Source organism: Rutilus rutilus, assembly GCF_951802725.1.
Source record: "Rutilus rutilus genome assembly, chromosome: 21".
NCBI classification, from domain to species: Eukaryota; Metazoa; Chordata; class Actinopteri; order Cypriniformes; family Leuciscidae; genus Rutilus; species Rutilus rutilus.
This window is the reverse complement of record NC_140226.1, coordinates 29,886,101-29,901,278: the sequence shown is the minus strand read 5'-3', so window position 1 is coordinate 29,901,278 and position 15,178 is coordinate 29,886,101. Positions and strand designations below refer to the sequence as shown.

Here is a 15,178-nt window from a genome sequence, read left to right as displayed (position 1 = left end):
TCTAAGGTACCATTCACTCCCATTATAAAGCTGGGAAGAGCCAGGATATTATTTAATATTTTTTTATCTCTTCCATTCCAGACAGGGGATCCCCGATATATACATTTTTATTCTCAACTCAACTTATTGTTATTTTTATTTGTTATGCATGCTATTTTAAATTCCTATGCATCTGTTGAAGTTATTTTAATTATTTTAGTTACTTCTATAAAGCACTTTGATTTACAATTCTGTACGAAATGTGCTATATAAATAAACTAATAATATATCTCCGATTGTGTTTGGCTGAAAGAAGAAAGTCATATACTCCTAGGAAGGCTTGAGGATGAGTAAATCATGGTAAATCAAAAAATTTTCATTTTTTGGGTGAACTAACCCTTAAAACACTATCAAACCGTTCTCTCTTTTTTCTCTAAGGCTGTGACGTGTTGGATCAATGCTGATGTCTGGCTACTCATTCACAGGTCAAAGGTCATGCCATGGGGATGGATACGGCCCCGTTGGCTCTGCTCCGGCTGCGCGTGTGGACGCTGGATTCGGTGAGCTCCTCGCCGTGCTCCTCCGTCTTCTTGTCGGCCAGGGTGGTGAGGAAGCGCAGGGTGACGGTGTCCCACTCCTCGGGGAGCAGCAGCAGAAGGAAGCCCAGGCAGATGATGCAGGTGGCAGCCAGACGCACCACGCTGAAGATCACCTCATGCTTCAGCACGTCGATGGCTGAACACAGAGGAAGAAAAACAGCCAGTTTAAAAGTCATCTACTCTTTGAATTCTTGTCAGTTTCATATGGTTTTGATCAACTTTTTAATAGCATTTCAATTTAATGTTAAATCTAATTTAAAAAGATGAATAGTTTCGACTTAAGATTGGGTACACCAAAAGCATGAACGAATAATAAATGATTTGTAAAGATGTATAAACAGTAGAAGTCTGCATACACACCACAAACAAAGAATACAATACAACACAAACAAACAAGTAATAACATGTTTTCAATTTCAATACATGTGAACGTACACCTTTAAAAAACTATTTTATCTATATTTGTCAATTCAATTAACTTTATTTTTGTTAAATATCGTCTCTCTTGAGGTTTCATAGTGTATATGACATATGAACTGACTTTGCTTTGTGATAACAAGGTAAAACATTTTTTTAAATACATTTATAGAAACTTTTTGACCTCAACATAGGTCTCTCTATGATATAATTTCCTATTTTATGCTTTTTTACCCCCTGAATGTTTATGCATATTGGTTGCACTACATATAATTAGGTGGACAACATTTTTTTAAATAAAATTTCAAGAAATCCTACTGGCTTTTTATAGTACAGTGTTTTGTTAGCAACTCCTATTAATTACTTAACTACATAAGAGTGAGTTTCTATAATTAAAATGTGAACTTGTGCCCAACACTGTCTAAACAGTGTGTGAAACTTAATGACTCTAGCGAAGTCCTCTCTGCCACGCAACCAATTAACTCCAGTGAAATAAAGTTCATTACCGTTAATAAAGACATTTTCAGCATTAGTTGCTGATATTTTAGGGCGATTTCTCTTTAGGTGAATAGTAATTGCCATCCAGTGCCAGTTTGCTGACTTCAAAATGCATATGAACTTTTACAATTTGTGCTAATGAAGGCAAAAATCTAATCAAATTTATTGCCTCGGCTATGCAAATGTGAAATGGTTTATGACAATAAAATGTATCTATACATTCACATAAAAAATTTAGCACACAGTCGAAACATGTAGCATAAATAACAAATGAATCATACTATTTGTTGCAAGTGAATCATTCTGAACAAAAGCCACACACGATTTAACACACTGACCTCGAAAGACAAGCATCATCTTAAAGCATTTACTGTCGCCATGGCAACCTCACCACCCCTTTGTCATGGTGCAGGTGTTTGCTTTGAGTCAAGACACTCAGTTATAATACAGTTTCATATTTTGTTTTAGGGGAGGGTGAGAGATTTGCTCTGCTGTACTTCAAGGGCGATTCTCACAAAAACCTGTCATAAAAACAGTACTGTGCAAAAGTCTTTTCGGCACGTTAATATTTTCACAAAAAAAAAAGAAAGAAGTTTTTAAGACAGCTGTAGTGTGTCAGTAGGAAATATCAGTTTACATTTCATCATATAAAGTGATCGAGTCTCTTCAGAAAATGTTGGACTAAACTGCTCAATTCTTATGGATTACTTTTACGATCTCTTTCTGAACTTTTTGAAGTGTCAAAGTGGTAGTTGCGTAGCTGTCAATGGATCTTCATTTGTGTTTTCAAGATGAACGAAAGTCTTACTGAGAGTAACAACATGAGAGTGAGTAAATGATGACGGAATTTTCATATCTGGATTCATATATATGAATATGTGTGTGGTGAGACTCACGCACCTGCATTGCCTGGAACACTGAGTAACGTCCCGATGGATATGAGAATAGGATATGTGAGTACCACTCCTACATTGACCAGGATGTTAAATACTACAACAGAGAGAGAGTGAGAGAGAAATAAGAAACAGGAACTTTATGTAATCGATTGTTTGGTCATATAGAATTTTTTTGTCATTCAGTCCTCTCCAAGTGGCTAAATACACAGAGAACATCACGTGATTTGAACGAGTGACAAAAGTTAATGGATATCATATTATCCTTAAAACACCCTAGAGCCACAGAGCTCCGGTTCAGCTCAAATATACAGTAAATATAAGTGGATCTGTTACTATCAAGCTTTACACATCTGATGCAGCACATATTGGATATCAAAGAAATGCTACTTCGAGGTGTAAACTGATGATTCTAACCTGATTTATCTTGCTTACTATGCATTTAAAGCACTCTTGGAAGTGTACGTAAGGGTTGTATTTGATCTACCACAACACTAACTCACATCTGAACATGCAGTGATCAAGTGGTAAACCATCAGCAGGATTTAACGCCAGTAAATGTATACAAACTTGTATACAAAACTAAAAGTTGGCATGAAATGGAAGTTGCGATATATGGCAAGCCGTTTTAGCTTAAATTGTACCCAGCCTTACTCGTCGTAATTGCATTTTTACTAGTAAGAATTAAATTTGAGAGCTCTACAATTCAATTCTTACTAGTAGCAATTACAATTAGAGAGCTCTACAATTCAATTCTTACTAGTAACAATTCCTATTAGAGAGCTCTGCAAATGAATTTTTACTAGTCATATGTCTCCATTGTCTTCCATTCATTTTTAATTACGGAGCTCTACAATTGAATTGTTACTAGTAAGAAATGAATTGTAGAGCTCTCTAATTGAATTCTTACTAGTAAAAATGCAATTACGACGAGTAACGCTGGGTACAATTTAAGCTAAAACCGCTTGCCATAGCGATAGCCTTTTCTGCCTTATGTATATCCCTACATATATCCGAGATAAACAGCTTCTCGAACAAGAAAAAGTGCAGGATGGGACTTGATTTTGTCCATCAGAAATTGATTGGATGGTTGTGGTGTGCTGTTGGTGGATCTCATGTGATTGACAGGTTATCCCGCCATCATGTTGTCAAAATGATCCCATTCACACAGATCCGCGAAAATGACTAAAAACACCATCTTATGCTGCCAGGCCAGTAGATGGCGATGTCACTTTGTAAAGAAACACTGTGCTTCTATAAACTAAACTCACTGTTTTCACAAAATTGCCTTTTTGTAGTTTACACGGAGACGATAATGGTATAGTTTTCAAAGACTTGCACTTTGAAACCCGTTTAAACGGCCAAAATGCATAAAACGTTTTCCGTAAACTCGCATGTTATGTTTGGCAACAGTTCTTCTAACCCTAATTGATGGTGTGTGTAGCTTTTCATTTCTTAAACAACCATCTAGTAAGACACATCATGTCCATATTCCAGGATGACAATGTCAAGATTGGCTCAATCTTGTCAAATCAGGCTCAAATTGTGAATGAATGGTTGTGAGGAGCATGAAGAGTCTTTGGGATGTGCTGGAGGAGACTTTACAGAGTGCTGGACTCTTGCATTGTCAATACAAGATCTTGACCAAAAATGATGCACCTCTTGATGGAAATAAAGGTTGTGATGTTATTTCCATCAAGAGGTGCATCGCTTTTTGGTCAAGATCTTGTATTGACAAATAAAAACCACAAATATTTAATTTGATTATTGTAGATTACATATGTATTGTACAATGCACAATGTATTATTGCAGGTTAAATGTTGCTAAGATAAGATTGGTCAGTGATGTTTTTTTTTTTTTTTGGGGCTTAGTGAAGAATCAGTTATTTCCATAATTCCATGTTACCTAGCCAAAGGCTGGCCACGCCACAGAGGTAACCCCAGGGCAAAGACGAGAGGGAACCCCAGTGCTCCACTTTGGTGAAGTACAGGATAAGGGGAACACAGGAGATGAAGATAAGATTGAAAAAGCCCATCGTGGAGAAGAAATGAGCAGCCTCTCCCAAATTGGCACTGCCGAGGAACATCTTAAACAGCACCTGGGTGATACAAAGAGGTTTTGCAGTAAAAGCTATCAATACTAAAGGAGTCTTAATGCTCGTCAAGGGTCTTCTGGGAATCAGTATTTTCAGCTGAGCAGGAAAACTATCTGGACTGACCTTGTAGAGAGCAGAAGTGGAGGCGGAGCCGACTGCCAAGGCCACACCCATAAAGGAATCCCCATGGAAACCATCAGCATACGCCATCATCACGATGCCTGTGATAGCCATAATGGCAGCCACAATCTAAAAGGAAAGATTACAAAGATATTATTAATCAATAAAGCCTTAAAAAAACAATTGAGGTTTATACTAAAATAAACATCAGTGCACTCCAGGGTACCATTTTGATTTGCACTTGCCAGTTTCATATTTGAGTTGGATAGCTAAAAATATAAAATATAAAAATGTTTTCTGGAAGTAATTAGTCTGAAATCCAGATCTAAAACATCAAGTCCAATGAAAGTCAAGAATTCAGACATACTGTGAGCATAACAATAGCTTCTGGCAAAGGAGAGCTTTTTTATACTTGAACGAGAATAGATTCTCATTGACTCACCATTTGTATCTGTTATCTGTTAAAAATCACTTATCCCTTCTCTATAATTGTCAAGCTCCAATTCATGAATCATTTAATTCATCAACAGGTAGTGCTTCTAATGCAACTCATTTCAGCTCACTCACTGGAATAATGGCGATTCATTCATAAATCCAAATTATTGTGAGTATATGTAAAGGATAATGTAAAATCAGCCAGTCAGGACCCCAATGCAAAGCACATGTGACCCAAAAGGGTTTATTTTGTGATAAAGCCGATCCTGCTAATTAAATGGCTACTCACCAAATAAAGTACATATCAGTTTCTGCCAATCTCATGTTAATCTTGAGTACCTATATAGAGTAGTATTGCATCCTTCATATCTCTGAAGAGTCTTTAGTTTTATCAGATTTATAAAAGACAGATACGCTGTACCAAGTCTTTCCGAAAACAGCGGTGCCGACGGCTTCCGTAACCCAAACTTGCACGTTGATGGGCGTTGCTCTTGCTCTCGCTCTGGTTGATGTGTGTGTGCACACACTCTTCCGGGAGAAGTGCCCATTCAAGCACTTCTGCCCTTTATGACGTCATACAGGGTCATACTCGAAAAAAAACTTTCCGAAACTTATACGAATCTTGAAGGAGTGTATTTGGCACAGAAATACTCCATCATACGTCCAACTTGTGTTTTGAAACTTTGGCCATGTTTAGCATGGGAATCCAACTCTTTAACAGTGTAAATAAGTCAGAATGCATGAAATAGCATTAGACATCCCCTTTAAAAGCAGTTAAGAAAAGAGCTGAGCTGAATTTGTGCCATCTACTGGTTTAAAATAGAATAAAGTCAAATGCGCCTTTTACCCCGGTGCGCCTTTAGCCACATTTTACCCTATTTATTTATTGAAATAAGAATGTGATACAAAGACACAAATAAATTCCTGAGATACAAATAAAAATGTCTATGTAAACATTATGTGGCCAATTCTCATCAATTTTGGTATAGAAGTTCTTGTGGACACCCTCTACTTGTATATAAAATATCATGATGGTTCGCCATTCCCATTGAAAAAATAGTCTGCTGAATTTTGATTGGCTTTTTGGAAGACATTTTTTACTGATTTTGTATGAATTTTGAAGCATTTTAACCAAACAGATTTCTTGCCAAATTTCAACTTCCTTGATTGCTGAGGAAAAAATTGTGTCGATGCTTAGACCGCTAATTAGTAAATAGACATGAAATTCTGCAACTAGCTGAGAAATAGTCAGGTTTATTCCACGTACCCGCACACCCATGAAACGATCTTTGAGGACAATCCACGACAAGAGGAAGACGAAGGCCTTGTGGCAGCAGTAGAGCGCCGAGACGTCAGTGGCGGTTAGTTTTCTCAGTGCTAACAGGTACAGGTAGTTAGTCAGCGTCCACAAGATGGAGAAAGGCGCCGTTCTCTTCAGCAACACCTTCAGAGACATCCCGTCCTCTCCAAACAACCGACTACATTCCCTACATCATGAAATGAGAGGAAAATGTTTAGCTTACTTTGATAATGCTGCACATGGCAAGTACAAATGAACCGAACTCCAGGTCTATGGCATAAAGACTAATACATAATTAGCAAAAAAGGGTTAAAATACAAACATTACATTCTAAACCCAAAAACAACTGATTGCTTACTAATTTGCAGAAATTAGTACTAACTAAATTAAAAATGGTTTGCAGAAATTAAACCGACTAAATTAAAAATGATAACAAGACTCGCTTGTTGTCAGAATATGCTAATTGGATATACTCGCGGGACATTCTAACATTTACAGACAAGGATATAACCATAAAATGCAAGTTATGTGCCGAGGAAAGCACGTCTGTCAAAGCACGACAGGGCAAGATGCGTTATGCTTTTGTTTGAAGCACTTATAAATAACGCATTCTCATGTTTCAGATAACTTGGATCATGTACCATGAACGTAGCAGCAAACTCTGTGTCCTCCCCTATTTTCCATATGCGTTTTGTCCATAAAATTGGGTTATTCAGTAGGCTATTCACTACTGTTAAGCGTTGGACTGGCTGATGGTTTCCTGGGAACAGCGCATAGATATGGCTAATCGATAATCAAATTCGTTGTTGATTATTTTCATTGACGATAATAATCGATTTTAGCGATAAGTTGTTGCAGCCATACATTTTTGTATGAATCAAATCATACAATTCATACAAAATCACCCACTTGTACAATATTTACGTTTTGGCGCTAGTCACTTTTTACATGGAATTACAATCAAAAGGAGACTGAGATTTACTATCTTCAAAAAGGATCCGAAAAGATCATAAAAGTATCATTAAAGTGCTCCATGCATATAACTTGTTGTGGTCACACTTTAGTTTAGGGTCTAATTCTCACTATTAACTATGACTTTTGCCTAAATAAAGTCCTAATTAATAGTTAGTAAGGAAGTTGTTAAGTTTAGGAATTGGGTAGAATTAGGGATGTAGAATATGGTCATGCAGAATAAAGCATTAATATGTGCTTTATAAGTTCTAATAAACAGCCAATATCCTAGTAATATGCATGCTAATAAACAACTAGTTAATAGTGAGAATTGGACCCTAAACTAAAGTGTTACTCTTGTTGCTGTATTCCAAATCTTTTAAAGAATAAACAGAAATTGTATTAATTATTCACTGAAAATCTTGCCACAAATGTAAGAGAAGTAGAGATTTGTCTAAACTGTTTCTTGAGCAGACTTTTTGCAATGAATTGGACTGAACTGTTTCTACTGAGCCTTGCTTTAGGGCAGGGATGGGCAACTCTGGTCCTGGAGTGTCATTGTCCTGCAGAGTTTAGCTCCATCCCCAATTATACATACCTAAAAGTTTAACCAAAATTTCAGGAGAACTAGAAAATTACAATCAGATGTGTTAGGCTAGGCCTACAGAGCTAAACTGCAGGACAGTGCAGAGTTTCCCATACCTGCCCAAGGGGAACTGTCTCTCTAATAGGTGTACAGTTAAGTTGCCTGTCAGCTTCGATTGTACTTCCTACCCAAACGTGCTTTCATTCATTGAGACTTCACCTGAATTTCTGAATGGGCGTCTGTTTTTCTCTGGTAGTGGCCACGTGCCCAGAGTAGTAGAGCGGGAAGAAGAGAATGTTCCAGTTGGTGCTGAACCATGTGATGAAAAAGGGACAGGAGAAGGACTTGAACGTGAGCTGAACCACTTGTGTGGTGCCGACCCAGGACGAGGAGATGCACAGCACCACCAGTAAGCCCCCCAGCACCTTGAGCACTGTGTTGGCGCAGGTCTGATATGCGGTGGCTTCTCCACTGGTTTCACTGCCTGGAGTCTCTGCATGTGATTCTGAGCCCTCCTCTCCTGCAACACAGAGATCAGTATTGCACCATTACAGCACACATTATACGTCCTTGCCTCATTATATCCCTGGTAATAAATCTGGATTATGAAATCCCTTGTGTTTTATATTTGTTCTGCAGCTCCAACTGTGCTTGACATAGTCCATTCACAGAACATTCCCACCAATGTTTTGTGAAGGGTATTTAAATGTTAAGATAAAACGTTCTTAAAATAACACTTATAGAACGTTCTTATAACATCAATATGTTATATGCGTTCTCATGATGCTGAGAGAAAACATTCTTAGAACAACATTCCTTATGATATTAATATTTGCTGAATGTTAACATTGACGTTCTTAGATTATTACCAATAAACATTCAAAGAATGTTATATTCGGAGAACGAAAAGTTAGGAGAACGTTGTACTAACATTGTCACAACCTTTTAAATAACATTCTAATTACAACCAGAACAATGGATATTTTAACATTTTAGAAACATTGCAATTCACTCTTCCTAGAATGTTTTTAGAACATAAATTTGTCAGCTGGTTTCAGCTTTTAAATGGTTTAAGTGTTATAGTTTTTTATAAACGTGACTTTTCCCAGAAATGTAACATTTAAAAGTGTACTAAGTAATTAAATGGGTTGCACTTTATTTTACAGTACCTGCACTTGCAGTGTACTTACCTGAAAAAGTACTGGGTAATATAAGATAACAATATGGTTTTTAAGGTTAGGTTTAGGGGTTGGTTCAGGGTTAGTACTTAGTTATTACCCAGTTATTTTAATATGGGAAACTGTACTGTAAACCCATCTGAAACTGGGGGACTGTAAAATGTGTCTCAAGTATGTACTTGGCTGGTGATAAGAAAGTATAGACTTTGGAGCGTGATGTAAATTAGGGTTCGAGGACATAAGATCATAAAATTGTGCCTACATTCAACAGACCCCCTTGTTTGCATTCACATATGCATGTTAGCATGCTAGCTGAATTCATTACCTTAAAATGCATTATTATGAAAAGTGGTACCTGAACCCTGGTCCCTTTGCACAATGTGAGCTGTGCTTCATACATCGCTACACTATTAACAATAGACGCTGGACCATTCTTTCCACAAAATGTTGCTAATGTGAACGCACCTTTACACATATAAAAAGGAGTAGGCAACTAATGTGAGTCCTCATGCAGGTCTACATCATATTACAGTTGTTTACAATCACTAACAAACATTTCTCAATACTTATAGTAGGTAATTTTCACACAATTCTCCTAACCAACTTTCAACTTGGCACAGTAGTAAATTTCTAATTCAAAATGCACTAAAACTACCAAACCATATCACACATATCTCAAATCAAGTCATTCTTCCATTACACTGGCAAAGGTTGTCAACCAACAAACACACTTTGTCACTCAGCTAAAAACACTAACAATAAGGTAGCATTATACGGTGTCTTTTGTAACATTTCTTTTTACGAAACAAGAATGACACTCTCGCTGCTTATAATTCACTGCAGTATATTTCACATGATCCATTAATTTTTCCATAAAGGTTTTCCCCTTTTGTATACTAAATGGTTATGAAATTGAAAGACTAACACCTCTGCAGGTGTTCAGCTAAATCTAATCGTTTTGACAGTGTTTCATTTTTTAGATGAAGAATATATTTGTATATGGAATCCCTGCAGAAATGTAGCAAATTTCTGGATTATTTTGTATTATGTTAGGTTTTGAACCTAAGTTTAACAGTTACGTAAATGTGTGCAATAAAAATATGTAATATAGTGCTCAGCAAAATCTCCTCTCTATTTTTTCTATTCAGTTAACATGCTATGGTCATTAAATGGCTTTCCTGAGGTAAATGTAACGTTATGTGACATAATTGTTCTCCTGCGTGGTTGAAAAACACCAATTGGTCGATATTATACTTTCGGTAAGTTGTACTGCATCTTTAAATAAAAAAGTAACAGATGATCGGTTCACGTGCACTTGAACTGAGGCGCTCAGCGATCTGTCACGTCACATTTACAAGCGCCAAACGTATTTTTGTCTGAATTTCGTAATAAAATTGACGGAATCTAAGAGCTGAGAATTAGTTTAATATTAAAAGTACCTCTTTGCTCCGCATTTTTTCTGTGCGTGAGAAAATGGATGTGTGGCGTGACAGCGTGTGAAAAGTGTAAATTGCGTGAGTCTCATGCTCAATGCGTGAGAGTTGGCAGTTTTGAAAAAGTGACCTAAGAAATGAAAAATGGTTGTTAAAAAACTCTGTAAACATTTCTTTAGGTGTAAAACTTTACTTAAAACTGTAATTGCACACTTTTAGAGTCTATAAATCTCCCATTAGGCTTATAGAATCTTCAGTATTCAAAATCATCTCTCTAATACTGAATTGTGATTGGACGTTTCTTCAGCTCTCCCTTGATCGACTATATGTTCGAGTTCACTTTGTTTCTAACTATGCTTTGCCAAAAATCTGAAACCTATTCCTTTGTTACTCTGCGAAAACTGGTATTTACGACAGGAAATACAAATATACTTAAAGTTTGTTGTACTTTACATTAGAGCGACAGTGTTCTGTTCCTGTCTTTTACTTGGTCAAATTTTGGAACACAGGACAGGCTATTTTTAGACGGGGTTAGGGAATGCTAATTATGTGCTTTGTTGACGTGATTTATTCATGAGAAATTCACCAACACTTCCTCGTGCAGCTGCCCCTGATGTTTCTCTGTGGTTCGTACGGATGTATTGATCAGACGTTGTCAGTGTCAGTTACCTGCAGGTGAAGCACTAATGCTGGACAGCGTTTAAAATCTGCCTACGTCGCACAGTCAAGCTCTGTCAAAAATAGCTTCACAGGGTCATGGAGAAGCACAGAGACCATTCACATATAGTGGGATATACATAGAAACTCGACACCACAGGGCGCCCACAAAAACATCGGCCAATCAGAAAACATCCCGTCTGTCATCAGTCATGACCTCCTTCATAGAAGCTGTACTGACAACATTACACCTCATGCTGAAGGATTTTGTCAGTAAACAGACAGATAGATACTATTTTGCAAACATTAATGTTGCTTTTGAATGTTCTTTGAACCGTGACTTCTGTGTACTGTTACATATCTAATAGATGGATGGATGGATGGATGGATGGATGGATGGAGAGAGAGAGAGAGAGAGAGTAGTGGTGAATGGGAGGTGATGGGATATTGAATAGAGGGGAAGAGCGCTAGTATCACACAGCCAAAATCTGCTGTAGACTCAGAGTGATCAATTTACACCAGACCAGGAATAAAAGATGACATGCGCTGGCCCATGGTCACTAGCTTGCAGTGTGCTGGGTCAGCAAGAATGTCTACACACACACACACACACATATACACAAAGCCACTTTATTGTTGTGATCGTGCTATCAAGCCATGGCTCTCACCCTGATTGAAATACAGGGGAAAAGCATTGATTACTGATCTTTCGTAAGTATTAGATTAATGTGTTTATGTAATTGACATAACATGTTCAAAAAGAAATTAAAAATGGCGTTCATAGATACAATGACTTGAGTACTGCAACATTAGTCCACCAAATCACGGTCATGTGGCGCATCATGCAGAGGCATGCGAAAAAAAGAACAAAACAGGAAATGCCATCATGACCATCATGCTTGTGTGCTCTATGGCCCTGTCCCAAATGGCACACTTCATATGCACTTACAGTCTTGTGGACTTACAATGGCTGCTGCGTGCGCATGTCCATTAAGTCCATTAGACCGTAGCGTAGGGTGTCCCATTTACCATTTTAGGTTTCAGAAGGGTGCTTAAAATATCAGATAATTCGACCTTTTATGACAAGGCATGGTTAGTTCAGCCTATCAAAATATCACGTGATGTGACTCCCTAAAATGTAATGACATTCTTTGAATAACATTTCATGAAATTTCATGAAATAAAAAAAAAAACATTGAAAAGAGGTTTTTTTTTCATATAAAAGTTTTATAATAATACATATAAAGACTATAATATACATAAAGATTAAAATGTTTTAAACATTAGTTAAAATTTGTGTTCTACAAGACACTGACCCCATTTTGCATTATTGATTGTCATATGCCTCAACCTTCCAGACATAAAGGGATGTAAATTCAACCGTGTTTAAAAAGCCTATATGAAATCCTGCGACACGCCAACATTCTGTTCAGGGAGAAGCCACACAACTGCATTCATATATTAGAAAGATGTACTTCAGATAAGAACACCTTTGTCCTGTCTGATGATGAGCGATTCCAGATGTTTGCTGACATAGTTGCATCTAAACAACAACTCAACTCAAATTATGTTATTTTTATAAAAGGGAAAAAAAAAACATACCTGACAACTTTTCTAGGCATATTTTGGGCTGAAAAAAGGTCTCCCACAGTGTGCACCCACACTGACAGACTTTTTATACCCTGCGGATAGCTTGACTGCATAGCTTAACAACCTGCAGAAACCAACAATACCAGGGAACCGCAGGTCCAAGATGCGGAGGCACAGAAATGTCACATCAATGGTAAATCCCTGGTTTACCGCCCCTACATATTTACACAGCACTGCACAAAATGCTATTGTTATTTTACAGCTATTTTAAAGATTCAAAAGCATAATTTTACAACAAGGCATTTGGTGGAGGTATCGCTAATATACACTGACTTATGGTGAGCAGTTTAGCTGTTGACATATCTCAAGCAGTGACTAATACACTGTTTTATTTTTATTTTTTATTATTACTTTATTAGTTCATACTTTTAAAAGGAACAGGAATCGTTTACACCCAAAACATTTAAATTTTGACTTGATTTTTTCACCCTCATGTCAGTACAAAAAATGAACCACAATAAAAGGGATAGTTTACCCAAAAAGGAAAATTCTGTCATTAATTACTCACCCTCATGTCGTTTTTAAACCAGTAAGACTTTCGTTAAGACTTTCGACAAATTAAGATCTTTTTGATGCAATATGAGAGCTTTCTATCCCTCCATTGACAGCTACGCAACTACCACTTTGATGCTTCAAAAAGTTCATAAAGAGATCGTAAAATTAATCCATATGATTCAAGTGGTTAAGTCCGACTCAATCGCTATATATGACGAACAGATTGAATTTAGGCTTCTATTCACATATAAACATTGAGAACAACCCTCATTGGTTCTTGCAGAAGCTCAAACGTGCTGCGTAACACGAGAATGAACCTCATTGGTTCTCACATGTCAAGCAAACATGCTTGAGCTTCCATTTACCACAACTGATGGTTGAGTTGATGAATGTTTATATGTATGGATGCACCGATACCATACCAGTACTCGGGTGTCGGTCCAATACTGTGCTCATGTACTCGTACTCGTAAAATTACCCCGATACAACCGCACCCGATACCACTTTAAGGGGCCGTTCACATATCCCGTCTAAAACCGCGTGGAATGCGCGGCCGCACCACTTTCTCAGCTTGCGCTCCCGTGGCGTCTGTCGTTGCTATGCAACCATGAACATAGGTGCGGGAAAACGTGTGTGCCGCACCGTGTTGCTTCTATTATGAGCGCGCTTACCATGTGCCTACATTTGAAAGAACGAATTTGCACGCGCAAAAAACGCGATATGTGAACGGCCCCTTATGGCAACGAGACATTAGCCTAACCTCTCGTCAGTTGAGCAGGTGGTCGGAGGAGGAGTAATGTCAGCCGTTTGGAGATATTTTAAGGTAAGCGATGATGATAAAAGTAGAGAAGACTGCAAACTAGGCTCTGCTAAATTGTCAAGAGGAGGGGTGACGGGTGAGAAATAGCTCCTTTAACACAAGCAATTTGATTATACAAGTTGTATATTTACTTTGTTACAGTCAGAAAGTGAAAAACATCTGATGAAAATAAAACATTGTTAGAAGACCTGAATGGTATTATTAAGTAGCCTACTCATATCGGTACTTGGTATCGGCAAGTACCCAAATGTAAGTACTTGGTCTGAAAAAAATGTGGTATCAGTGCATTTATATGTGAATAAAAGCCTAAATTAAATCTGTTCATCATGTCCATGGAGGGACAGAAAGTTCTCATATTTCATCAAAAAGATGGTTTGGAACAACATGAGGGTGAATAATTAATGACAGAATTTTCATTTTTGGGTGAACTATCTCTTTAAATCTGAACCTGTAGAAGTAGTAGGATTAGTCAGAAGCTTTCATTTATAGGCATTTATTGAAATGAATAAAAATCAATTAGCAATTAGCTTGTCTGAGACCAATCCAGTATGTACCAAAATTTGGATTAAAAAAAATCTTTAAAACATCAGTTATTATTGTAAATTGAGCTACTACTTAATATTTGCATTACGGCACAACCAGGAAGTTTTAAAACCTGCAACCAGAAACATCTCAATCCCATAATGCAACTGTGATGCATGCTATATGTGGACACAACCACAGTCAACACCAAAACACAACTGAAAAGTCATTAGACATCCTAATGGACTCTTCTGTGGTAAAACCACATCTTTAGAACAGTATCCCTGAGGATTGGACTGTTTATTTAACGCTTAACCAAACACAAGCACACAGGCAAGAAACAGCATGATTCACACAATCTGAAGCACAAACACATTTTCAACGAAACACAGACATTTACAGAAATTCTGTACAGCATAAACGTAGATTAACAATGAAAACAAACACCGAAAGTAAATTATCACTGCTGGCTAATGCCTGCTGTTTGTCCCTTTAGCCTAAAACATATTTATGAAGAGATAGCACTAAATGCAACATGAACTAACATGC

At 37.4% G+C, this 15,178-nt stretch overlaps 1 protein-coding gene across 2 annotated transcripts in view; it reads right to left on the bottom strand.

Annotated features, from left to right (window-relative positions):
* Positions 1 to 15,178, bottom strand: part of slc35f4 (solute carrier family 35 member F4) — a 32,333-nt gene continuing 17,155 nt past the window's right edge. Inside the window, exons 2-7 of one of the 2 annotated variants that reach the window (XM_084393000.1) lie at positions 8,094 to 8,394; positions 6,305 to 6,524; positions 4,606 to 4,731; positions 4,293 to 4,485; positions 2,394 to 2,483; positions 1 to 714 (exon numbers count right to left, since the gene is read on the bottom strand). In XM_084393000.1, the coding sequence (XP_084249126.1) occupies positions 473 to 714; positions 2,394 to 2,483; positions 4,293 to 4,485; positions 4,606 to 4,731; positions 6,305 to 6,524; positions 8,094 to 8,394 (1,172 nt within the window). In that variant the 3' untranslated portion in view covers positions 1 to 472. Of the gene's footprint in view, positions 715 to 2,393; positions 2,484 to 4,292; positions 4,732 to 6,304; positions 6,525 to 8,093; positions 8,395 to 15,178 lie in introns of both variants that reach the window. The other variant, XM_084392999.1, reaches the window with a different exon arrangement.